This window comes from Labeo rohita, chromosome 18 (assembly GCF_022985175.1).
Source record: "Labeo rohita strain BAU-BD-2019 chromosome 18, IGBB_LRoh.1.0, whole genome shotgun sequence".
Taxonomy (NCBI): domain Eukaryota; kingdom Metazoa; phylum Chordata; class Actinopteri; order Cypriniformes; family Cyprinidae; genus Labeo; species Labeo rohita.
The window spans coordinates 10,044,485-10,072,194 of NC_066886.1; the positions used below are offsets into that span (position 1 = coordinate 10,044,485).

A 27,710-nucleotide genomic window follows, 5' to 3' on the forward strand; every position below is an offset into this window, starting at 1 on the left:
AGTAAATTATTCACAAAACAATATAGTGCATAATATTGTTTTCAAAGAAAATTTTAATTTATACAAATTTAAATTTTGCAAACCTACACACTGTATTAAAACACATACAGTAGGTCCTTACTATTTTCCCACAATACACAATGTCTCTCTGTGACACACACAGCATCTTTATTTACATTAGGAACGTGCAACATTCTGTTCTCCAAAAATGAAAAAAGGGAACTAAAAAGATGTTTCTTTTGTGGAAGTTTAAACTGCTTGGTGTTACCACTGTTATAGAAGTAATGCAAAAAATATGTTATTTCAAACCCCTATGATTTTCTTTCCAGGACATAAAAAGATGTTTTGCACAAGGTGTGTCATATAGAGGACTTAAATACTTTCATGGTGGTTTCCATCCTTTTAAGAACTGGACAGCTTCAGTCACGCTGTATGGAAAAGAACAACTCAGACATTCTCATATAAGCCAGTCAGGTGAGTAAATGACAGATTTTACATTTTTGGGTGAACTTTTCCTTGAAACTACATTAGATGCCTTTGTGCACTGCAGTGGTTCAGTTCTCTAGAAAGTCTTTGTATAAATTAAATCTGTGAAGACTCAAGAAAAGAGTTATTGATCCGCAGCTGCTGACAGTCCTGCTTCAGCAGGGAATTGGTGGCATCCTCTATTTCCGAAACCCACGTTTTCTGAAACACACACAGCATACAACCTAAATATACAACAAGACTGCATTTATTTGATCAAAAATACAGATATGTTGTGAAATCACAATTTAAAATAACTGTTTTCTGTTTTAATATATTTTACATTTTAAATGTAATTTTTAAATCATATTTTTTTTTTCCCTAAAATTAATAGAAAGAGAAGCATCTGCCAAGAACGTCAAATTGACGTAAATACTGAATAACCTGATTATGTTTGACATGTCAGCACTTGTTGAGTCTGTGAATTATGGGTGTTGGGTGACAATCAAAGACTGGGTCTTCGAGGATCAAATATATTTACCTTCATAGATTCAGTCTGGGCTTGCAGAATGAAGACTCCGATGCATTGCTGGTAACGATTCTGGTGCATTATTATGAAGGAATTGTGCAGACCAGATGCTGAAACATTCAGAAACAAAGAGTGAGAACCTCAGTGTTTTTATCTACAATCATTATCAGTGCTGATCACACATGGGCTGGTCCATCCTCAATGGAAAAGTCTGGATTACTAAGTAATTATATAACAATTGCAACACGATCTTAATCCAAAGTGTGCGTCATGGTATGTCTGTGCATGCCGTCAGCACCTGTGGCATTGAGCTGGTCTATGTTTTTTAGCTGCAGGCGGTCCAGAGAGATGGGCTGGTCTAGGACAATGAAACTACAGCCCTCCTGTAATAAGAGCCCAAGATCTTGGCCCGCAGCCGGACGCAGAGGGTTTGAATCTATCACGCCAGATTTCTGTAATACAAACACACAAGCCTGTGATTTTAGTTGTTTTAAAAGTTTGTGTACACAAAATTAAACTTATATGTGAAGTAAACCTTATTTTAAATATAAGCAGCATTAGGAAAACTATTTTGTGTATTGTGCTATTTTTTTTCTAAGTGAAAGAAAATATTTAAACATATGATAAATATAGGATGGGATTAGACTTGTATCCACCTACTTTTTCCATTCATATTTTCTAGAAATTAATTGTATTGTGAAAAGTGGCCCTTCCACACCACACTTGAATGCTATAATTTCAATGTACATTAAATGTTTACTAAAGTTTAATTAAAATCAAGCAATATTTTTTAAAAACATTCAAAAAGATAAGGCTAAAAGTTATTATATTACAATGCTTTAGTTTAAAAATCCTGAAAAAAATGTGCTCAACTGTTTTAAATATTGATGATAATTAGGGATGAGCGAGTACAGCATTATCTGTATCTGTATCTGTATCTGTTAACCATATGAATTATCTGTATCTGTATCTGTACTCGGAGTGCGTGGGGCCTAACCCGGAAGTGGGTGGGATTTAACCTGGAAGTGGGTCATGTTGTATTGAAATGGGCGGGGCTTTAACCGGTATGTTATTTTAAGCATGCAATTGATATGGGTTGATCAGAAATTGTTATATTTATTGCTGATTAGAAAACTATTTACATGACAGCATCAGCATTGAGCTTCAGATCAGTGGTTTTGATCATGATAACAAACGAACTATATACAGAATAAGTTTTGCAACAATGAATACAACACATGCGGTTGCAATTATGAAGTAAAATGTAATGAACAAGAGTTTTCATTTCAACATAATTTTCTTTTTTTAACCTTGAGCAGTGTGGTTTTTTTATTTATTTATTTATTTATGAAATACAGAAAGAAAGTGTCAGACACTCAGTGCGTGAAGTAAAAAAACTGGTCAGAGCCAGCTGACGGTTTAAAAAAGAAAAATAAATTCTCCGGCAGAGACGCGAGTCGCTTTTACCAAGCACCACGTCTGAACAAACCCCACGTTTACCAAAACTCTACTGGTTAAAAAGTAAGTACTACAAACAAACCAAAGTAAAAAACAAAAGTGATGCTGAAGAAACCCTAAACGTTAACGGAAAAAAACCCGCAAACCTGAGTGACTGAGGGAGAGAACAGAGAGAGAGCGCGCTGTTCTCTTCTCTTCTCAGTGTTCTGTGTGTGTGTGAGCAGAGCGGGACACAGCAACACAATAAATCTGTATGTGTTAGTGATGCGCGGATGGCGGTTATATCCGCGGGCGCTGCGGATAATCCGCGGGTCGGGTGGGTCGGGTAATAAAAAATTGCATTCTGATTATTTGCGGGTGGTAAAATCATTATTGATAAATCAATAATGACGCAAATATTAACTGTATTTTCTAACATATGTTTTAAATACTCGAGTAGGTTAATATGCAGTGGTGTGTATAACCCGCGTATACCCATTTCTTTATCAGTCGGCTCTGCGCACCCACTTCTAAATCCCCTCTGATGCGCATCATTCAGTAGTGTCCTGCATTAGCCAAAATCATGACAGGCCACCATTTGTAACTAAATCGTATGTGAATAAATGCAAAAAATTCGCTCAAAACACCCAGCAAAGACGGTAAGGACCCTAGCGCCGGCTTCCTTTGAAATATGTTTTATCATTGCACCTGATGCGCCTGATGCGCCCGCGCCCGCGCCCGCTCCGTCCGCGCCAGCACCACATTTGCTGCCTGTTCATACGCGAGAGCATGTCAAGAGAGGCACGCCGAGTATTAAAATAAAAATTATTATTGATTACTAATTTGAATCAGTACATTATACCGAAAACAATACGTCACGTCCAGATATCAGTTAACGTTATTCTTTTTAGCGTGGATTTGGCTTAAAAGCACGAGTGATTAAGCTTATAAGTGTTCATCACATTCATCATATCATCATGCAAAACTAAGAATTAGAATAATTGTAAATGACGATCGGGTGCGGGTCGGGTGCGGTTATCTAAATCAGAGAAAAATACAGGTGCGGGTGGGTGGCGGGCGGATCATTTATTTGGAGCTGCGGATTCCGGTGACGTTTAAGCTCATCCGCGCATCTCTAGTATGTGTGTAGGGGAGGGGCCCTGTGACTAGCCTATCACAGAACGCAGACACAGTAAACTACCCAATGAGAATTTTTATTCAATCCGAGCACAGATATTGACTCGTATTACTCGTATGATACTAGTACTCGGCAAAAGTGCTTTATCCGTGCCGGATACTCGTTTCAGCCGAGTATCCGGCTCAACTCTAATAATAATTATAATAATAATATTTCTTGAACAGAAAATCAGCATATTAGAATGATTTCCGAAGGATTATGTGACACTGAAGACTGGAATAACGATGCTGAAAATTTACAGTAGCTTTGATCACAGGAATAAATTACATTTTAAAATAAATTCAAATAGAAAGCAGTTATTTTAAATAGTAAAAATATTTCACAATATTACTGATTTTGCTGTATTTTGAATCAAATAAATGCAGGCTTTGTGAGCAGAAGAGAATTCTCTAAAAAACATTAAAAATCTTACTGTTCAAAAACTTTTGACTGTTAGTGTACATGTATATATTTTTATATAAAAGTTGTTACTAGCATTTTTTATTAATTTATTCTTTCCTTGCTGAATAAAAGTATTTTTCTTTAAAAAAACAAAACAAAAAACATACTGACCCCAAACTTTAGAATACTAGTGTATTTAAAAAGTAAAGGCGATCTTTTTTTTTTTTTACTTCTTTACTTTTTAGCTTTTTATAGCAATGTTATCTTGCAAACTTATCTTTTATTGTAAATTTAACAGCATCTAAGTTAAAATATATTCATATAAATATATTTAAATTCTAATTTCCATTTACAGTAGTCAGTACAGTACTATTATGTGATCTCTATTCAACCTTAGTATGTAAAAGGAAGTAATGGCTTAAATCAATAATCACTCCCAGAGAGAATCAACAAATCTATTTTCACATCATGTCACACACTCTGACACATCGCCCATTTTGTGATTTATGTCAACAGAGATGGGGCTGCTAAGCCTTTTACAATAATAACACCAAACAATAGTCACTCTTCTTGAATCTTTATATACATACTTAATAATGGTCAATAACACACCTTTTTGCTTCGCTTGATCTTTGTGATTAGAAGAAACTCGTCAAAAAGAAATAAGTAGACCTCATGCATCTTTGCATTTTCTGTGTGCAAAAAAGATAATGTAAGCATACACAACAACACTGTAAAAAATACAAAACACAATTTGTTGAGTCAGCTTAAAATAATTTGTTACCCTGCTGCCTTAAAATTTTAAGTTCAGTCAACTAAAATAAGTTTAGTCAACTTGAAATGTTAAATTGTACTAAGTAACAACTTAGATATTTGTGTTTGCTAAACTTAGATGGGTAAGTAACTCAGCTGCCTTAAAATTTTAAGTTGATACAACTCAAAAATAACACTTAGTATAATTTAACATTTCAAGTTGAATAAACTTTTTTTGAGTGTACTGAACTTAAAATTTTAAGGCAGCCAGGTTGCAGATTATTTTAAGTTGACTCAACAAATTGTTTTTTACAGTGAATGTCCTAAATGCATAAATGGACCAATGGGAAAATGGTTTTATTTATCTGACCTATGAGAACGAGTTTTCCATCGTGCAGAAGACTACGGTGAGACACCAGGTTCTCAAGGGTTACAGCTTTCAGCAAGTGCTTCAGATTCTGTTAAGTGAAATGCACAGTTTTGAAATCAAACTAAATTATTAAGTATTATTAAGAATAACATGCTTGAAGATAAAGATTTTGACATAGACCTCTGGAACTTGTGACCTCTTGTCTCGCTCCCACACAGGAAGCCACACCAGAGCTTCCTTCAGCTGCTTCACCTTCTGGTAGTTGTCCAACCACTTCACTTTTCCTTCAAGATCATCTGAACAGACACACAGAGAGAGATTTGGGTGGGAACTCTATTCTATCATCAGCCTACACAAAGACGGTTGGCTACTAAAGGTTAGCGCGTTCATCCACACCTCCCCAAACAAACATTACTGCTTTTGTAAAACCACAGATCCTGTTTTTGGTTGTGCAGTTGGAGACAACTGTATTTTAATTCTAGATTCTTCCTACTGCATTCCAAGTACAGGCTCTTTCTTCAACAATGACACAATCGTGTTGTTTGAACCCCACACCCATCTGACAGCTCTTTATACGCTGACTTGTTTTAATTGCACCAAGTTGTACACACACACACCTTTATATTGGTTATGGGAACTGTGTAATAAAATGTGTTGAATGAGCTGCTGCCATCCTGAAATGTTTTGAATTAAAAAAGAAACTGCTTTTGAATAGAAGATTAACCTATTAATCATTTCAAGCCCGTCTAGCCATAAATCAGCCCTGGAGCAGGTCAACAAGTCAAGGCAGGATGGCAAATGTGATCATTACCATAACCTCAAGCACTGTAGAGAATATTATTGAATTCATAACAGCCATTTTCACTGTGTTTTTTGTTAAAAGTTAAATTAATGGCTTGCTATAAAAAAGAAAAAATGTCATTACGATCGCAAAGAGTCAGTTGCTGGGATATTTGTTGTAAAATAAGATGTTTTCCCTGTAATATGACTAAAAATAGGACCATATTTTGTTGTGTCATCAGATATTACAATATACGTAGTCATTACCATCAGAGCATTTTCTTTTAATATTTTGTCTTAGTAAATAAAACTATGTTATGAAAAACAGTATAATTTAACTTATAAACAATATTGTTTACAAAAATATTTTAACACAAATGGCAGCTATTGGGAATCTATGAAACCACACAGACAGTGTATTAATCTCACTTCCTTATCAAAAGAGAGTATTTGATATACACATAATGGGTTTATGACAAGTTGTGTAATGCTTCATAAAAAGATTACTGGGCTTTTACACGACATGCAAATAAAAATGTCACGTTTTCATGGCCTACTAAAACATGGCATACTTTCAGCTGTTTTGGTTCACATCTCTGAGGCAAAAATAGCTCTGTCACAGAGTCAGTGCATATCGTTTTTCTCACAGCGGCTGTCACTACACGCCTCGCAAACAGCTTCCCTACGAAGGCAGTCAGAGAACAGGAAAAGTCACCTGTCATCTGGTTTGACGTGAGTGTTTTACCCAAACGAGTTCAAAGTGTCCTCATCTGAGAAGCAAAGCTTATCAGTCACAATAACTGTAGAAAGTGAAAATCAATATTTCTATCTATTGTAAAAGCTGATACTAGAGATATTTTTTTTACTTTTTAAAAATGGACATATATTGGCCAATATTGGATTTTTATTTACTCTATTTTTACAATTAGTGTACCTTTGCCATCATATAACGCTCACTAAAAGTTTTAATAACATTGTTAAATGTTATCTCAAAATGAATATCCATTTTATATAAAAGCCTGTTTCCACTACTGAATTAAAAATAAAAAAAGGTTACTGCAACTTTTTATCTCACAATTCTGACTTTTTTTCTCAGACTTGTTATATAAATTTGCTGTTGCGAGAAATAAAGTCAGAATAAGATAAAAAGATAAATAAGATAAAACTGCTAAATGAAAACTTGCAGTTTAAATTTTTTTTCAGTATTGCATGAGTTTCTCAAAATTGGAAGTTAAAAAGTCAGAATTTGCGTGACAAACTCACAATTGCAAATTATAAAGAATTATAAAGAGGTTTTATCTCGCAATTCTGACCTTTTCTGACCTTGATACAAACTTGCAATTGCTAGTTATAAAGGCAGAATTCCGAGATAAAAACACTGAAATTTATCTCTCGCAATTCTGACTTTTTTTCTCAATATTGTGATATAAACTCACAATTGCAAGAAATAAACTCACAATTGCCAGACAAAAACTCGCAATCTGACTTTTTTCTCAGAATTGCGTGACAAACTCCTAATTGTAAATTATAAATGACAAAGAATTATAAAGAGCTTTTATCTCACAATTCTGACTTATTTTCACAAATATGAATTTATATCTTGCAATTCTGACTTTTTTTCTCAGTATTGTGATATAAACTCAAAATTAAGAAATATAAAGAAATTGTAAAGTCAGAACTGCATAATACAAATTTGGAATTGCGACTTTTTTCTCTTATGTTCTCAGATTTTTGTTTTATTACGTTTATTTCTCAGAATTGCGAGTTTATGTGATATGAACTCACAATTGCGAGCTATAAAGTCAGAATTGCGTGATACAGACTCGCAGTTGCGAGTTATAATGTCAGAATTGTGAGATATACCAGAATTTTTCACAAATGCGACTTTGTATCTTGCAATTCTGACTTTTTTCTCAGAATTGTGAGATATACCACAGGTTTCACAGACAAAAGCCTAGTCCCAGACTAAAATGTCAATCTGAGCTGTTTCGACTGAAAAAAACTTGCACTGACTGATCTTAAAATATATCAGTTCCTTTGTTTTGTCTCAAGATGCACACGAGTAATGTTTTTTATCTAAGGCATTTGGAAAACAGGCCATAAACTGCAAGTTAATAAATTGCAAGTTATAAAGTCCAGTTTTGAGGGAGAAAAAAGACTGATATGCTCTCAGAATTTTGAATTTAGTTGAATTTAGAGGTTATTTCTCAGAATAGCAAATTTATTTCTAAGAATTGCATATTTTTTTCTTGCAATTCTGACTTAATTTCTCAGATTTGCAAGTTTATATCTCACAATTCTGAGAAAAACATCAGAATTGCGAGATAAAAAGTTGCAGTTACCAAAGTTTTTTATTCAGAGGCAGAAATGGGCTTCCAAAATGTTTAGACTGTACATGTAATGTTTTGATGTCTAAATTTACTTTTAAAAAGAGCATTTAAAAAGATTGATTTTTATGGACTTAATTTGAAATGTATTAAGAAAACAATGACATGTAATTTTAATATCGCCCATTTATCAGTTATCTATGGAATCTGTTTCTGCCACAAAATAAAAGGGTAAGCTAATTTTATCTCACAAGTCTGACATGTTTCTAACAACTGCACGTTTGTGTCAGAATTCTGACTTTTTTTCTGAGAATTGAAAGTTCACATCTTGCAACTCCAAAGAAGTTATCCCAGAATTTTGACTTGTTTTCTTAGAATTGCAAGTTTATACAATATCTCACAATTCTGATTTTTTTTTTCAGAATTGCGAGTTTATATCATGCAATTCAGCCTTTTATTTCTCAGAATTGCAATGAAAAAAGTTGTATTTTTTTATCCTGAAACAAGCTTCCATAGTTATCAGCTTTAATTACAGGAAATGAATGATCTGCTTATCATTATGGGCTAGAATTTTTATATCAGTGCACCTGTACTTTCATCTGTCACAAAGTAATGCCACCAACTTACAAATGGCTCTGTCGACGATGTCCACGATGCTCTGTATTGTGTTCTCCTCGGCCTCCGAGCAACTCTTCTTCCCTATGTTCTTCAACAGCAGAGGGTACCGTGTAAACCTCTGCAGAGGAGCCACCAGCAGATCCTTCAAATGCAGCCTGCGGCACTGCTCGTTTCGTTCACACCACTGGATGACAGAAAGAGTGAAGGATGGGAAAAGATATGTAATGTTTAAGGAGATTTTATTCGAGACAAATCAGTCAACTGACAAACCAGATCCCCAGCTAGAAGTGACAGGGCAAAATTAATGTGGAGACAGTTTAAGAACACAACAGGCAACAATGCTCGACGAGAGCTGATGATGTAAGAAAGGGAAAGTAGCTGAGTCAACACTCAAGCGAGCCGGTCACGGTGCTCCTGCGTGAAAAACGGCAGTCCCAATGGTGACGTGAACTTCGCATGGTAATGTTTGCCCTGTTCCCTAGATCTTGTCAAGATTAAGACCAAGCCCTGATTTACCATGTCAAATCACGCTTTCCACGGTTACCTTCACGAAAGAGCCAAAGTCCTCTCTGAGCTTCAGGCTGTCCAGATAAAGGATGGCCGTACTGTAATTCAGGCAGTATTTCTGTAGACAATGGCAAATGCTCTCACCAAACGCCTGCAAAGTCAACAGTCAAAATGGGAAAGGGATCAGAAGAGAACAATAGAGAATAGAGAAAATGTCGTTATCTTTCAGCAAATAAGGAACAAATGTTTAATGGTGTTCAGTTTTTCTAGAACAATCATTTGCTAAATGCCTGTATAATGATACATTTTGTAAGCACAAAAGAGCTTAGGGGTCAAATCTCGTGTACGTTTAAGAAGTTATACATTATGTTTAAAAGTCACTGACCGTGACTTTCCATTTTTATGAGTATTTATTTTTTACACTGTATGAGTTTCAACAGTGATAGCAATAAAAATGTTTCTTGATCAGCATATTAAATAATTTCTGAAGGAGTAATAGCTACTGAAAACTCAGCTTTGCCATCACAGGAATGAATTAGTACTGTTTTACTGTATTTTTGATCAAATGGAGCCTTGGTATGCTAAAAATACTTACTCAAAATCATTTAAACATCTTGCACATGTATTAAAAATGTCAACCTATGGTGTTCTACCTTTCTTAGGAGTTCAAGAAGAGATTGAGTACTATAGCTGTCTGGATTGGTCCACATCTCCTTAATGACACGCAAGAGACTAGTAAGGAAGCCAAAGCTAACCTGCAATACAGTAAGAAATACGCCAAGAACAATATTTTATATTATAAACCAGAACACAGACCAAATCTGTTTAAACCGGCAATTGGTCACTGAAGTCTTACCAAACAGAGCTCATTGAGATTTGCAAATAGCCTCCAGGAGTCAATGTCCTGAAGACACTCTCTCATCTGCAGGTCTGATAGTGTGGTCAAAAACACCTACAGGCAGAACAAAAGCAAACACATGTAAGCACTATTCTTATAAAGTGATTAAATGGTCTGTTGGTACCAGAACCTTTGTGCTAGCTAATAGTTTGCTAAATTTCAGCTACTGTAAGCATGCGTCATACAGTAGCTAAAACTATATTTTTGACGTTTGTCTTTTTCACCATTTTTCAAAATTCTGAAAGCATTGTGTTCACACCTCTTTTAAAACCAAGAGCTGATCGAGGAAGTAAACACATTCACTGGTAAAAAGTTCCCAAATGGCTTCCTGTTTACGGTAGGCATTTGGATCCTCTGCTGCTCCCAGTTCAGAGCGGCCTCTCAAAAAGTCCTCCAAAGACATATCCTGAAAAACATGAGAGAAATTTGATTCCTTAAGGCAAGAAATTACAGGAAAAAACAGATGTTATCATTTCAGGCTAGAGGAAACATAAAATACACTTTTAAGTGTATATTTTTTTGGACTTTACTGGAAGGTTATTACGACTTTTAATCTCAAAATTCTGACTTTTTTCTCAGAAATCTGAGTTTGTATAAAGTAAGAACTGTGTGAGAAAAATATAAACGCATATTTTTAAAAAATCAGAATTGCGTGACATAAACTTGCAATTGCGAGAAAAAGTCAGAATTGTGAGATAAAAAGTTGCAATTGTGTGAAAAAACGTAAGGAACTGCGTGATATAAACTCACAATTGGGAGAAAAAAGTCAGAATTGTGAGATAAAAAGTTGCAATTGTGTGAAAAACGTCAGAATTGCATGATATAAACTCACAACTGGGAGAAAAAAGTCAGAATTGTGAGATAAAAAGTTGTAATTGTGTGAAAAACGTCAGAATTGCGTTATATAAACTCACAATTGGGAGAAAAAAGTCAGAATTGTGAGATAAAAAAAATCACAAAATTGCCAAAAAAAAAAAATTTGCAGTTGTGTGAAAAATGTCAGAATTGTGAGATAAAAAGTCACAAAATTGCCAGAAAAAAGTCGCAAAAAAGAATTGCGAGTTTATATCATGCAATTCTGATGTTTTTTCTCACAATTGCAATTTTTTATCTCACAATTCTGACTATAACTCGCAATTGAGACTTTATATCTCACAGTTCTGAGAAAAAGTCAGAACTGTTGTCAGAAAAGTAGCAATAACCTTTTTTTTTTAATTCAGTGGCGAAAATGGGCTTCCATACTTAAGCCATTTGCATCTGTAGATGTCAGTTACAAACATAAGTTTAAAGGCCACCTTTTCAAATTGAATTTTTTCTTATGCACTGAACCATAAATCACTTAAAGGTTTTAATAGAGGGCTTCTACAGGTATCCCCTACCTGTGTTTTGCAACATTTTATTCCTAAAAACATGGTGAAAAATGTATTTGTTTCTGGCTGTTGACAGTATTTTCTGGTTTATGGAGTGATGAAAAGAGAAACCATAGAGAAATTGAATCTGGCTTTAGCCAATGTTTAGATTTCTGTTATGGAAATGTATTTATTATATGCCTTGTTTGCATATTTAAATGTTGCATAAACATTGCACATTTTTTAACACTTAATGTTAAACAATACTTAATGTAATCTATCAACTGGGGAATTATGGCAATATCTATTAGTAAAAAATTTTACCCTAATTTGGGGTGTCTTGCTTTAATAACATCAACAAAAATAAAACTTTTAATGGCATATGGGATATAAAACTAACTGATGGCAGTTATGAACTCATACCTTGTATGTCTGAAAGTCTGTGTCTCGCCATTCCTGAATCTGAACACCAGCCAAACACTTGTCAATGTCAGCTGCACTGTGAGTCTTCACTTTTGTCTGCTGGAAAACACCATTCACATTTATTCAACATCACAGTGCCCTGCCCTCAACAGATCTCTTTGTGTTTGAGCACAAACTGGAGCAGATTGCATAGCACGACATGTTTGAGCTTTGTTAGACGTGCCCGTTTTGTTGTTGTTTACTGTTAATGGAATTGATTGGGGGAAGGGGGTATGTGCATTCAAATCTGATTTAGCTCAAAGTGGGTCAGTGAACACTATGTGCTAGATATCATCCGAAGCATCTGAAAAATCACAACAGAATTATCTGCAGATGGCAACAACCGCAGAATTGGCACCAGATCAAAACGTCACGAAAGACATATCTGAATGGTGTTGAAACATTAAAATATGGGAATATTTGCACTTACTGTGTTACGCCTTGAGAAGGGCCACTTTGATTTCTTAGTGTCTGTAAGAAAGTGCAATAAAACTTATGTTCTTCATAAAATTGGAGATGGGCTATGGGAATACAGTAGTTGTACTTCAAGTCATGGCATTGACCGAGGCATGACTAACCTGAATAGGCTGATTTATTTAAAATATCAGCAGCGCCATTGGACACAAACAAATCTCCAGGGGAAACATCCAATCCAGGAAGACTCACAACCACAGAGCTCCGCCTCCTCTCCTGCAGCCTGAGAAAAAGCAAACCAGAAGAGAGCAGGTGATTTCAGAGAACATTCCGGCCCCTGAGGCAGCCAGCCTTTCAAAGTTATGCATGATGGATGCTCACTGAAATAATGTTGGTTAACCACAGAGCATCGCATTTAAGATTTATTTGGTTCGTATTTGTATAACGACTCTTTCTACAAGTTCGCCACAAGCTTAGAGTGACCTGCATGTAAATTGCAATTCTGCCAAATTGTTTTAACCTTTACTCCAGTCCACGATAGCACAACATTTCTCTAGACCTCGAAAAACAATTGTTCCACTGAATAAATCAGAGAAGATTTGATAAACCCTGGCCAATGTGCTGTTGTAATCTGTTTATGCAGAGCCAAGCCGTGCTAAACTTGAAAATTCAAGGCAGATTTGCTTTAGCAGGAAATCAAAGAATTCCATGTTCACATTTCTAACATGCCTTGTTAGTATTAGATGGCCAGAACTGGTTTTCAACGATTATAAACAAAACCATACCATGTATCGGCTGTACACGCACACCATTGCATTGTGGATCTACAGGCCTGGCAGCTAACTGAACAGTTGGATTAGTGCTGAGTAATACACCGGTTAAAATGGTAAACCGATATGAATGACAGCATACCGGTACACTGTTCATGATGTGAAATATAGAGTGCTTTCACAGCACGCCATCAGTCGGCCATATTGGCGGCACTGAACGTAAACAATGCCACTGAACTAGGGGTGGGCGATATGGCCAAAATATCATCACGATAATTTTTTTCATATCAGTCGATATTGATAATTATCATAATAAATGTCAATTTTTTATTTCTTTCAAGTTTAAAGGCAGATCAGTGTGAAAGTTGTCAAAAAACAGATGTTTAATGTGGCTTCAAAACAGTCTTTATGATCAGAACATGACAAACACACATATTTGTTTGAATTCTTCACTTTTTCCAGCATTTTTCCTAAACAAAATAAATATCTTACCTGAAATTATTTCTTAGTTTTGCATGTGTTGAGTAATATTGTTTCAAATCAAGAAACAGGTTTGTGTTACCTGATAATATTAATAATATAACATTTTTTGTTATAGAAATACACATTTGATATTAGCTAGAAGATGCAGATGTAGATTTATATTCATTAGCAAAATCAGTCAAATCTGTAAAAATTGTAGCAACCTCATTTTTATATGGAGAAATTTAATTATTCTGACTGAGTTTTTTTATTTTTTAGTTAACCATTGCTCTTCTATAGTATCATCCATAGATCATGATATTTTGCATTTTGTTCTCGTGCTCTTGTGCAGTTCCTAGTCATTATCTTTTATCACCAATACATTAGATTAAACAAGATTATAGTTCCGTATAGTGATTTTGTGTTCTGCTCTGCTCTGCTTCAGTTCCCCTGTTGCATTTTGACATAAAATCCTAAGGGCTTTTAGGCAGAGCTATGATTGTTTTCACACACAACTGGACAGTCTGGTTTTTGTTTTTGAGTCACTCTCAGCTTTGTGCCCATCCAGCTGTACAAATACTCAGTGGTGTGCCACTATGTGATGTGTGTCAATAAAAATGTACAGGGCTTTACATATTCAGATGCAGGTATGGGGGAGCAATAAGAGTTTGGAAGTAAGAGATAATCATGAATTCCATCTATGAAATGAATACAAATCTGTTTTGCTACAACTAGAAAACTAAAGCTGATCAAGACAGACTTTGCCTGTTGACTTGACAAATCTTGATCTGTAAAATAAATACATACAGATAAATACAGTTTTGATCGGACAGGAAACGGAGAGAGAGAGAGGGGTGGGACTGGACTGGGTCCACAAGCCGGGATTCAAACTCGGAAGGCATGAAGTGCAAAAAACGGCACTATATGTTGGCAGACAGTTCAAGCTGCAGTGCAAAGCACACACATAAACTGATTATTTCTTTTACTACTAGTTAAAGCACAGAATAAACATGAATTAACATCAGAATGTACACTGCCATTCAAAAGTTTGGGATCAGTAAGATTTTTAATGTTTTTTAAAGAATTCTCTCATGCTTATCAAGGCTGCATTTACTTGTTTAAGAATAAAAAAACAGTAATATTGTGAAAAATTACTACAATTTAAATTAATGGTTCCTTTTTTTAAAATATAATTTCTGTGATGCAAAGCTGAATTTTCATCAGCCATTACTCCACTCTGTTGTGTCACATGATCATTCAGAAATGATTCCATGATGTTGATTTATTACCTTTAATATCAGTGTTGAAACTTTTGTGCTGCTTAATAATTTTTTGAAAACTGTGATTATTTTTTAGGATTCTTTGATGAATAAAAAGTTAGAAAGAACTGCATTTATTCAAAATTGAAACCTTTTCTAACAATATCAGTCTTTGCTATCACTTTTTATAAATTTAACTCATCCTTGGTGAATAAAAGTGTTAATTTCTTTCAACAAAAGAAAAAGAATAAAAAAACACAAACTTTTAAATGGCAGTTTATATTGTTAGAAAATATTTCTATTTTAAATAAATGCTGTTCTTTTTAACTTTTTATTTATTAAAAAATCCTGAATAAAAAGTATCACAGGTTCCATCAAAATATTAAGCAGCACAAATGTTTTCAACACTGCTAATAAATCAACATATCAGAATGAATTCTGAAGGATCATGTGATATTGAAGACTGTGGAGTAATGATGCTGAAATTTTAGCTTTGCATTACAGGAATAAATTACATTTTAAAATATATTAACATAGAAAACAGTTATTTTACATTGAAATAATATTTCACAATATTACTGTTTTTTCTGGATTTTTTATCAAATAAATGCAGCCTTGATGATAAAAACATAAAAAATCTTACTGATATGTTGTACTGTTATGTACGTACTGATAAAATCTCAACTGTATGTTGAAAGATACAGTATTACAGTATTAAATGTATCCTGTCTCAACTAATTGCAGTGTCTCAACCATGGAAAGACATCAAAAAAAACAGTAACGTAACATTACATTTACCTCAGAAAAAGTCACTTAATGTCCATAGCTTGATAGCATTTTAATTTAAAAAATATACAGTATTTTACATATTCTACTTTTACTTAACCTGTTGTCTTAATTATTTAATGTATGTTTCATCATTAAGTTAATATAAAAATGTTATGTCTTATGTTTATATACAATTCAGTTTTTATATAAATGTTGATTAGTAAAAAATATATATATTAATTGATTAAATTGACTATTTTTAGTTCAGTTTTCAGCTAAATTTAAACTTTATTTTTGATTTTAAAAAACATATATATATATATATATACACTACAACTGTACAACTGCAGATACTATTATCAGCCTTTCCACATTCATCACAGTGAATATGCAATCATATACCAATAAACACTTGAGTCATCTACAATTGCTATGAGATATGAATTCTTCAGTATTATAAAGTGAACACCCATTCCCACGACACCTGGCACAATGAACCCATCAAAACTTCCTTATTAACCTTTTACTTTATCATTTGCATCCTTTTGGACCTTTTCAGAGATACAGAGGCTAATAAACAGCTAATAAACTAACTTCTCTTTTGCACGTGCAAACAGAAACGCAGAATGCCAATACATTAGGCTTTAAAACCCTACAAGTAAAAGTCACTCAGCGCATCTCCTTTTTACCAACATTAAAAACAGGACACTGCTAATGGCTTGTTATCTAGAGGCGCATCCACAATGCAGTCCCAGAATGAAGCGGCCCTCTATGCCAGGCACAGCCACAAAGAAGGGAGCTTTGTCCTCGCACCTCTAAGGAATAATGAATAACTGTCCCGTCCAATCGCCGTCCGGGGATGAGCACTGCAATCAGACTGTAATTAAGGCCACAATAGCTGCCTAATTATCCACCGCTGAAAAGACAACCGTGGTCCAAGCACAGTGGGCCCGACGGGGGGAAAAGCAGCACTAATGAGAGTTTCTCTGAGCTGAACGATGGGACTCTAATAGCTCTTAAAAGTTCATGCACAGCTAACAAAGCAGCAATACAATGAACAGTGAGCCTCCCTTTTCCCCCTGCTCCCCCTGCGTCAGCACGGTGGCGCTCTACTGAAAAAATGTGTCGCTTTGGCCTCATTACCACAAACAGTGTGTTTCCACACAAACAAATTCCTGGATTAATGAAACAACACTACAAATTAAAGATGTTGAGCAACAAGCATAGGACAGATAGTTTTAGTGAACAAGGATATGCTGGTTTGACACAGAACAAAGTGACTAGAACATTGAGGGCAGAATTACGGTTCACATGCAAATATGAGTCGGGTGGGGACGGTTTATGCAAAACATTAGATAGAGACAGCTCGCATACCTTTTGTGACAGGGATCCTTGACCTGTAATCAAAAGAAGAGAGCAAACATGAGGAAAAACACTCGTCATCAGCTGCGTGATATCAATTTCATCATAGTAAAAGACTCCTATAGTTCTCACATCTACTGATATCTCACTCTATTGTGGATAGGCTTGGATGAATGTGTGAAAGGAGTGAATGGGGCTTCTCTTTTATACTTTTGATCCTTCACTGACCCTTCTGCTATTTGGTGATTGCTTTATTGTGGTGAAAGGAGTCTCATCAGAGGGTTTGCTCGAAGCTGTCAGTGCATGAAGATACTGGTTCAAGAGCTGTCAAAAGCTCTTATTGTGAACTACTACTTTGGGAGGTTGAAGAAGAATGAGACTGGCTCATGATACTTGCCATTTGATGTACAGGCCACATGAAATAAAAGATTTTATCATCACATATCATGAAAAAGGAAATTGATTGTTATCAATTAGAAGAGGATAATATAAAGTCAGCAAATCAAAATAACACTGAAAGGGTGATCAGGACCAGGTTTAATACTGGTAACAGAAAGTAAAACTATTAAAAAGATTTTTATTAATTGCATTAAATCTGAAATAAAATAGAAAAATAAAATAAATTAAAATACTGCAAGAAAAACTTTAAACTACAAAATTAGAAATGGCAGCTAATTAAAATAAAATAATATTGCACGAAAAACTTTAAGCAAAAATTACAAATGTTGTCTTGGCAGCTAAATGAAATAATTTTAAGTGAATGCAATAAAACTATCTAAATGTAAACTTTTTTGTTCATCTGAAATAAAATCTGAAATAAAATAAAATAAAATAAAATATTGCATGAAAAACTTAAACTAAACAAAAATTAGAAATGCTGTTTTGGCAACTGAATAAATTAAAATAAAATAGTAAACAAAAATGACAAATTCTGTCCTGGAAGCTAAATAAAATAAAATAAAATATTGCATGAAAAATTAAACAAAACTTAAAAATGTTGTCTTGGCATCTAAATTAAATTAAATTAAATTAATATTGCATGAAAAACCTATCTAAATTTAAACAAACTAAATCTGAACTATAACTAAAACTAAATAAATAATAACTTAAATAATAATATTTGTTAAAAATGCCAAAGCACATAACAAAATTACTAAAAATTAAAATTAAAACTAATTTTATACAACTACTAAATAAATAAATAAATACTTAAGTGGACATTAAATATATTATTTGAGTTTAAATATACCTTAAACCTTCTGCTAAAATAAAAACGATAATAATATTATGATAATATAATTTAATAATATGATAATAATACCATAATACCGTTGATGGTACCAGTTGCTTTTGCCATGGACAGCATGAAAAATGATAAAATATCAGCTCGCTAGTGCAATTCCAGAGCGATGTTTTCGTGAAGTATCATAATACTGTTCATATATACTTAGGATTAGGAATGCATAACCTATATTAGAAATGGCTTTTTCACATTTTTAATGACATATTGAGCTCATTGTATACCTCGTCATTGTCATCGGTTGTGCTCTCATTATCATCAGAAACTGGCTCTTTTGAATCACGAGACTCTTGAATCGTGGGTCTTTTGCAAATGACACCATTGTCAAGGGTCTTTGATCTGTGTGTTCTAATTGTCCCATGAATCACTGAAGATTCAAAGTTCCCGCTCTCTCCATTCGATTGAACCGCAAGTGGAGATTTCTCCCGGAATACTGGAGAAAGGGGACTCATGGAAGCGGGAGACTCCTCTCCTAAAGGACCGTCCGACTTGCTTGGATCTCGGAAGGACATTCTCGTGCTCCTCATCCTCCTCAGAGTAGGGGACGTGGAGATGCGGCCCGGGGCTTGTCTATCAAACTGAAACAAGTGTGCGGGCATGCCGTCGGGCTCCGTAATGGAACCAAACCTCTGTCTGGAGGGCGTCCTTCCTAGATCTATTCGCATTATGAAAGGACTGGTCGTCTGTGTGTCCTTGTCCTCACTTTGTACGCATTGGGTTTGGGTCTGTGCATCCGTCCCTTTGACCGCTTTCTTGTCATGCCAGTCTATATAACTCCAGTCCAAAGTTTTATCCACTTCCTTGCCATTTTCACTTATGAAAGCATAATTCAACTCCGTCATCTTGAGTAGTCCGGCATTATATCCAACAGCAGAAGACTAAGAATCAGATGCAAGTTCGGCTCGAGTCATTCCCACAAAAATGTGTCCAATCCTAAAATCCATGTCTCTGGAGCTTCTGAAAAGCAAGAAAGGATTAGAAAAGCCACCCACTATGTTCATTTCAACTCTTGAAGAAGTAGCCATGTATGCCCATTTTAAACCCATACAATCACAAAATTGTAAGCACAAAGCACAAAACAACAAACATGTGTTTGTCGTCTTCTCCTGTCTACGACTGTAAACAATAAAAAATAAGTAAGTCGTTTTTTTTTTTTACTAATCAGTTATGTTGAAAAAAGGAATGATAACATTATGTTCACATAATGCACAACTCTTTATAGACCCTTCAAAATCTCAAAAATGGGATTAAATGGGTTAGTCTGTATTTACCAATACTTATGACGTTAAGCACCCAGACATTGAAAGCCCCTATGAATGTTATGCAATTCAGGAGGATTATTTTTTTTACCACATTCTCAATAGGCAGTTTGTAGTTTGGCATTCAGCATGCTTAAAGTGATATTCCTGAGTCCATATTGTAGTCCATTTTACACACATCATATTGCATATACACTACCAGTCAAATGTTTTTGAACAGTAGGATTTTTAATGTTTTTTTTTCTCTTCTGCTCACCAAGCCTGCATATATTTGCAAAAAATTTAAATATTTGTACTTTTTAAAATAGCTGCTTTCTAATAATTTTCTGTAATTTATTCCTGTGATCAAACATACATTTTCAGCATCATAAGGAGGTCTTCAGTGTCATATAATCCTTCAGAAATTATTCTAATATGCTGATCTGCTGTTCAAGAATTTATTATTATTATTATTATTATTATTATTATTATCAATATTTAAAACAGTTGAGTAAAATAAAATAAAATCAAAATAAAATATTGCAAAAAAATACAATAAAATAAAATAACATTAGAATGATTTCTGAAGGATCATGTGACTGGAGTAATAATTCAGCTTAAAATCACAGGAATAAATTACATTTTAACATAAATTCATATAGAAAACAGTTATTTTAAATAGCAAAAATATTTCACAGTTTTACTGTTTTTGCTGTTCTTTAAATAAATAAATTTAAAAAAGAAACTTCTTTAAAAAACATTAAAAATCTTATCAAAAAAACTTTTGACTGGTATTTTATACTTATGCATTTTATATTATGTACATTTACATATGCTATATGTTCAATTTCTAACTCTTAACTTTTAGAGTTAACTTCTTAACTATTTAATCTGTGATTTGATCTTGTTTTCTTATGTGGAGCCTGCAGAAACTGGGTCAATACATTAAAATAGCTGCCTTTTCTATTTAAAAAAGTGATTTTTAAAAGCATATTTCATTTATATATTTATATATTTATATATATATATATATATATATACATTTTTTTCAGAAAATAACACCTTTGTGTGATTGTGCCATCAGCTACATTAAAAACCAAAAATCGTCAATAGTTTTACAGTTAATTTAGTCATTACAAGGCTTGGTCATGAATCAATGGGAATTTAATGCTGATATGTGTGCGGAAATCTAGTTTTTGATAAATTAGTGGTTTATGATACAAAATCATAATTTAAGAATTGACTATATAAGATAAACCTAAAAGAAAAACAGGATAAACTGATTATAAATAGAGAAGTTTGCAGTTATATTTTTGGGAGTATCAAATTTACAATAATTTTTGTTTATGGTAAAAGGGTTGTTTCTAAAGCACTAAATCTAAATATATATTTAAATATATATTTCAACATTTTTTAATTAGGCAAACACAAACAGAAATGCAACAAAAATGTGCTTTAATAATATAGTAATAACCATGTTTTGTCATTGTTTACACATATTTTCATAATATGTATACTTCCATAAGTACTTAAAGTGCCCTATTTTCACACACTAATTTTGTACTTAATATACTAAACATTATTTTTAAGATTATCTTAAGAACATCTAAGGGACACCGTGAATATGAACTAAATGTGCTTTTAACATACTATCTCTGTATTAAAAATGCATTTAGTTACCACTTGTAAAGCACTTGAACCCATCTTTCATCCACTACTGGGTTCAAGTGTACTACAAGTGGTAACTAACATAATTTTTTTTACAGAAATAGTATGCTAAAATCACGTTCATATTTGTGGTTCATATTCACATTTGAGTACACTTAGATGATCTTAAGATTATCTTAAGAAGTACTAAAGAATAAAATTAGTGCGTGGAAATAGAGCACTTTAAGTGCATTATGGAAGTGCACTTATTTTCACCTGAAAGGAAGCACCTTTTATTAGGACTGACCCAACTGCAGTACATTTTCAGCATTAGCCCATATGTAATTACCACATGCTTTATCGTTATGCATTTAATAAATAAACTTAGACTCGCACCATCACTGTGACAGTGCAGCGTGGGAAACAAAGGCACCTGATCCTGCTCTAACAGACATGGGCAACTAGTGTAGACTTACGATTGAAGATCATTTTAAAACATCCACTTTATTAACCACAGTCACAGCTATGCTGTTATAAAACATTTTATGCAATACCTTAACTTCTTTGTTCCTATCAGGCAAAGTCAAGACCACAAACATTTATCGATGAGGACAAGTCGCAGATGTTTTCAGACAAGTCCGTCTACTATACTGTCTGTGCCACTTACCGCTTAGTCGTTCCCGGGTGAGAATCTGAGAATCGGGATCCTGGAGGAAAAAGAGTTGGACCAAATATACAGTGTCTCCGCTATATTTATACACCGGCTAAAAATATTACACGTTACAACAGAATCCAGCTCCGTTTGAAGTGAAATAAGCGTATGAAAAATATAGCACGGACTGTGTGGCTCAGCAGGTATTGTGTGAGGGAGGTCTGCTGCCTTGTCGCCTAAGGTCAGTGGAGGTGGAGCGTAGCTGTATTGTGTTGATATGTATATGCGTGTGTGCGGTGCGCACCGAGCAGCAGTGTAATCCCGTACTGCGTGATGACCTCATGTTTCTTAGAGAAATCGCTAAGTAAGAAAGTAAATGACAGGTAGCAGGCAGGTTAAATGTCGTAGTCACACATGAGCTGTATAACCTCATGGAAACTCTGAGCAAATGTCAAGCATCTTAGCTTTCCTTTCTGTGACCACGTGATCACTAGGTTACTATTCACATTTAGTTAGTTATAGGGTCAGTCAGGTAGTTTACTTAGTTGTAGTTAGTTATTAGACGTTGTAATAGGGTCAGTGATAAATTAGGATGATGTACCAAGAAACGTCCTCCTAATTGATGATGGTTTAAGTTTTGAAACCTAAAGGCAACCCTGGTTTAATATAATGCAAATTATGTCTCTTACTGAAATTTGTAGAAAACCATTAAATATTTACGTTATTTAAAAAATATGTAAACATCGTTACATATTTTGGGCTACGGGGGGCGCCTTTATGACGTCAAATGGTTGCGCTCAGTGAGCAACACACTTCAGAATACACAATACTGATATGTGACCCCGGACCACAAAACCAGTCATAAGGGTAAATATTTCCAAATTGAGATTTATACATCAGCTGAAAGCAGAATAAATATTCCATTGATGTATGATTTGCTATAATAGACCAATATTTGGCTGAGATACAACTATTTAAAAATCTGGAATTTGAGGGTGCAAAAAAATCTAAATATTGAGAAAATCACCTTTAAAGTTGTCAAATTAAGCTCTTGCTAATGCATATTACTAATCAAAAATTAAGTTTGGATATATTTACAGTATCAATCATTTTGACCCATACAATGTTTTTTTGGCTGTTGCTACAAATAAACCCCAGCGACTTAAGACTGGTTTTGTGGTCCAGGGTCACATATGATATCCACAGCTACTAAAAGAGCTTACAGGTGGCAGTGGATGAAAGTGTAGGCTTAAACCAAATGTCGTATCATCGATTTTGCCCACGAGGAGTCTAAATGCTCCAGATATCATGAAACTCCTTCAAGCGTCATGTTTACATCCTGTCAGGATGGCATCTAATGATTCTTGTCTCTGCCATTTGTAATCTGTTTCAGTAGCTGTGGTCTACTAAAAGCCTCAAAGTCATCAGGGCTGAAGTGGAGAGAACAAAGACGTGGGTCTTTAGTTAGTTTTATTTGTCAGCACACTCATCTTCCGATTCTTTGCTACTCTTCTTATTGCTAGGAAAAGCAGGTAAGACTTACATCACTTCTCTCGTTGCCCTTCGACTGAAAATTACAACCAAAAGCAGCACTGTGTGACACTGTATCAGTGTTTTATTTTCTGAGTTGTGTTGCGCTAAAAATAGCAACAGGTAAAGGCAGTAGCTAACGGAATGCAACCATTTAACGTCATTGAAATAATGGCGCCCCCCCATAGTCCAAAATATGTATAAAATAATGTGGATTTTTGAAGTCTTTCATGGGTTTCTGCTAGATATTTCAGTAAGAGACATCATTTATGTTACATTAAGCCATACAAGTCCTAATACCCAGGGGTTACTATGATCTAAAAAGTTAATTAATTAATCACATATTTAATTCAGTAAATCATTTGGATGATTTGATTAATTGAAACATTCATCATAGGAGAGTTGCATTCAAGTCATTATTTGTATAAATAGCATTTATAACCTCATGCACTCAGAAAAAAAAATGGGATTCAAAGCATCGATGAAGTAAATCAGAAATTTGTCTGTAAAGAACCCAAATATATTTTATTTATACGTTTATTTAAAAATGGGAATTTATATCATTAGTTTCATCTCATCTAACAATTTCCACATGTAAAACTGTCATAATAGATTTTCTTTGTAAATTCCTAACATTTAGTGACTGTAGAGAATTGATTACATTATGAAAACAAAAATCAGTAATGATCAAGAAATAAAACCATTCATGTGACTTTAATTTTATTTAATCCTAATGACACTAGATGGCAGTGCAGGCGAGTTTATCCAAACCTAATGTTAACCAAACACACACCACACACTCACTTTCTTCACCTTACTTCACACACTCATGACGGTATGAAAAAACAGGCCTTGGTGTACCTTTTGAAGACCAAATACTTACACAAAAATGAACAATTTAGCACAAATATCTTTGGGGTAAACTGAAAATTGCGTTACATAGGATTTTACACTAGGATCCATGTTTTAGTCTTTGATATGCTGTTTGAACAATAGTACCACAGTAGATAGTGGTATACTGTGAAGATAATAGATCAGAAAGACTGATTTTGGAATCTATTTTGTGCTTGACTGCTGAATCTGTTAGAGTAAGGCAAGTGTCAACAGCTCGTTTTGCTGCTTAATATTGCAAACTGGTGTGTCTTACCATATTATTTTAATGTTTTATCTTAATTATTAACACAGTGGTTTGTAGTGCAAACAGTATTACCATTTACTGTGCTTTGTTATTTGTTTCGTTATTTCCCTACAGCGGCTTATGAACCGTAAGTCACATTACTGGAAAACTTACTTCTGGATTGAAAAATGGTTTGAAACGTGACAAAGGTTCTGCTCAGAATCAGATATGATAATACATGCATATCTTGTCAAATGCAAAAGGGCCTTCTCAGTGAAAGAGGTTTCTTGTCAGGCTTTAATTTGCACTTATCTGTCTATGGACACAATAAAACACAGTATGTGAACGTTGTGGTTGGGTAGTGCTAGAAATTTAGAGGCAAGTTGTGGGTTTCTTCTTTGGAGTTCAGTGTAATAAATCATTCAATACATGAAACATATAAAAACTGAATATCATCAAGACAGATGAAGCTAATAGTGTGCATGGAAACTTGCTGTGACACCTATAGCATCTCACTTCTGCAAAAACAATTAATTTCCTTCTTTATTTCACATTAGAAACAACATAGTTTGTAATATGCAACCAAATGTAAATTGTAACTAAAAAAAGGAATTTTGTTCTCCTTTATCCAAGCCTGAGACAATATAAATAATGATAGTAGTAGAAAATGTTCAAACTGCCATAAATCGTAACTAGCCAGTTTTTGTTCCAAACGTTGGATTAGCAATCAGCTCTTTTGTTTTATTTCAGCTGATCTCTGTTCCAGACGCTGTATCGCTGCTGTTCCACCACCTGCTGTCATAGAGTGAATTTGCGCGCTCAGTCAACCAGTGTGCTGTTTTTGTTTCCTGCAGATATTTTATGTAGCATAATTTCACAAAGATAAAGTTAGACCATTCTGTTTTTGCTTCAGATTTTGAAATTAGATCAGAAACTGTTCATGTATGTAGAATCTTTCTATGGATCGTAGGGCTGGACATGATGGCTAAAATTTATATTGCGATATTTCTTCATTTTGGTCGATATGATATAATTCTGATATCGATATAAACAATATTTTAAAAAGCCTCAGAATAACTGACAAGAATGCCCACAACATGTCTATACAAACTTCTGAAAAATGAATTGGCCATGTCTATGAAACCTCCTTTTATAAAACTATATAATATTTTAGAAAAAATGGTACAAATAAATTAATGTTCACTTTTTATTTGTATTTAGCCTTCATGCAAACAAGAAATGTGAAATAACCGTCAAATAAACATAAGACTTTCAGACTCTTAATATTAATATATTTAACTAAACTACTGTATAACATAGGCTGATTATTCTTATACAGTCATGGCCAAAAATATTGCCACCCTTGCCCTGTTCTCGTGCTTAAAAAAAATAACAAATTGGAATTTGCTTGTAAAAAATCTGAATCAGCCATGAAAAATCAAGATTGGTGCATCAATACTGACTTTTGACAGTTTGAACAGTTCCAAACCTTCTATCTAATGTTCAACTTTAAGAGAAGTATTTCAAAAAATTTTACCTAATAATTTTGATTATTGTTAAAAGTAGGCTATTAATACTTCTGTACCACGTTGATACTGAAATTTTAAAAATGTAACAATACCAGTCTTTCTGTAGTACAGGTAGTACCAAGTATAGAGTCAATTCATACTCGCTGATAGGTGGCTGCTTTCAAACACGTCAGTGAATATCAATTTCTATGAACAGTGATTTCTAATGGCCAATCAGGGGTGTTTAAGTTTAAGTCAGAATCCACTCATTTTTCACTTGACCCTTTTAAAGCAACACTTAACTGAAAATATTTGAAGGATACATGTGTAACGCCATGCCAGCAGAGGGAGCTCTTACCTAGTACTGTCTGTCACCGATCCCTCTGCTTCCTCTTTGGTTACTTCCTGTTTGGCAGCCATATAAAGAGGGCCATACCAAACAAACCCCTGCGAAGTATTGTTTTGCTGATGTGGACTCTACCAAGCATTTTCCTTGTGTTTCATTGCCTTGTAGTTATTTCCATTGTCATTGTTTTGTTTCATTGCTATAGTTTTTGCCTTGTTTCTTTGCCTTGTTTATTTTGTTACTTTGGATTGCTCTCTTGGATTTCGACCTTGGACTGTTTTCCCTGTTTTATGATTGTTTTGCTGCCTGCCTTGACCCTTGCCAGTGTTTTGGATTACGCTTTTGTCTTGCCCTTTGATGTTATTGTTTGCTGGTGTCCGACCCTGCCTGTCTTGACCACAATCTGTACAATAAAGCTCGCATTCGGATCTATCCACGCTGTCTGTCGAGTCCCATTACAGAATACTTCGCCACCCACAGATCCAGCGGCTTTCGGAACACAGATCAACCATGGACCCAGTATCACGCCTCTTTTTATGTTATATTGAAGATTATGTCATGGACTTTTGTGAATTGTGCCATTTGGTAGCTTTTAAGGATGTGGTGCTCAAAAACATTTTTAGAGTGGGACTGAATGATCCCATTCGTTCCTGCCTACCTGGAGGGAAAATTCACTGGTCTCTAGAACAGTATATTGATTTTGCTCTGCGGATGAGTGGCTCTGCATTTACTGTGGGGATTGCTGATGAGGAACCCTGCTATCCCCCAGTTTCTGCCAAACCAGGGTATTTTTCTGTCACGTCTGGAATTGTTAACATCATGCCAGAGCCCTCTCACGCCATGCCTGCCAAGCCTGCTCACGTCATGTCTAGCAATCCAGAGACCTCTCACACCAAGCCTGCTAAGACAAAGCCTGCCCACGTCATGCCTGCCGCTCCAGGGCCTGCACATGTCTGGCCTGCCGGTCCAGGGCCTGCTCATGTCACGCCTGCCAAGCTACCGCCTGCACTTATCACGTCTGCCAAGCCACAGCCTGCACTCATCACATCTGTTCCAGAGTCTGCACCTGTCATGGCCGCCCTTCCAGAGTCTGCACCTGTGATGGCTGCCGTCCCTAAGCCAGTTCACCATATGTCTGCCATCCCTGAGCCGTCTGAGTCCCCGGCCTCCCAGAGCCTCGTCATGTCTCAGCCGTCCTTCCAAAGCCTCGCCAGGTATCGTCTCATCTCCCAGAGCCCATGCTCCCAAGCCACGCAGTGCCCT

At 34.9% G+C, this 27,710-nt stretch overlaps 1 protein-coding gene across 2 annotated transcripts; it reads right to left on the minus strand.

The window, feature by feature from the left end:
• Positions 1-22,249, minus strand: plekhg7 (pleckstrin homology domain containing, family G (with RhoGef domain) member 7). Of its 2 annotated transcripts, none has more exons than XM_051134475.1 (17): positions 21,962-22,249; positions 18,634-19,366; positions 17,122-17,144; positions 12,653-12,771; positions 12,505-12,545; positions 12,036-12,131; positions 10,523-10,669; positions 10,222-10,317; positions 10,019-10,120; positions 9,403-9,516; positions 8,868-9,042; positions 5,314-5,429; positions 5,134-5,221; positions 4,623-4,702; positions 1,293-1,446; positions 1,007-1,104; positions 1-687 (listed from the first exon to the last, which is right to left on the minus strand). In XM_051134475.1, exons 2-17 carry the CDS (start codon positions 19,249-19,251, stop codon positions 583-585), a joined length of 2,172 nt encoding a protein of 723 aa, XP_050990432.1. In that variant the 5' UTR covers positions 19,252-19,366; positions 21,962-22,249; the 3' UTR covers positions 1-582. The 2 variants fall into 2 exon arrangements, with proteins under 2 accessions (XP_050990432.1, XP_050990431.1); XM_051134474.1 differs by having other exon boundaries at positions 12,036-12,134; positions 21,962-22,248.
• Between the last annotated feature and the right edge of the window lie 5,461 nt (positions 22,250-27,710).

Bases quoted from the DNA above. Each gene is read 5' to 3' on its own strand.
- plekhg7 (XM_051134474.1), bottom strand. From the start codon at position 19,251: ATGACGGAGTTGAATTATGCTTTCATAAGTGAAAATGGCAAGGAAGTG. The intron at 9,043-9,402 runs GTAACCGTGGAA...TCTGTCATCCAG, and splicing joins ACTTTGGCTCTTTCGTGAAG to TGGTGTGAACGAAACGAGCA. The intron at 688-1,006 runs GTAAATATATTT...TGTGTGTTTCAG, and splicing joins CCCAGACTGAATCTATGAAG to AAAACGTGGGTTTCGGAAAT.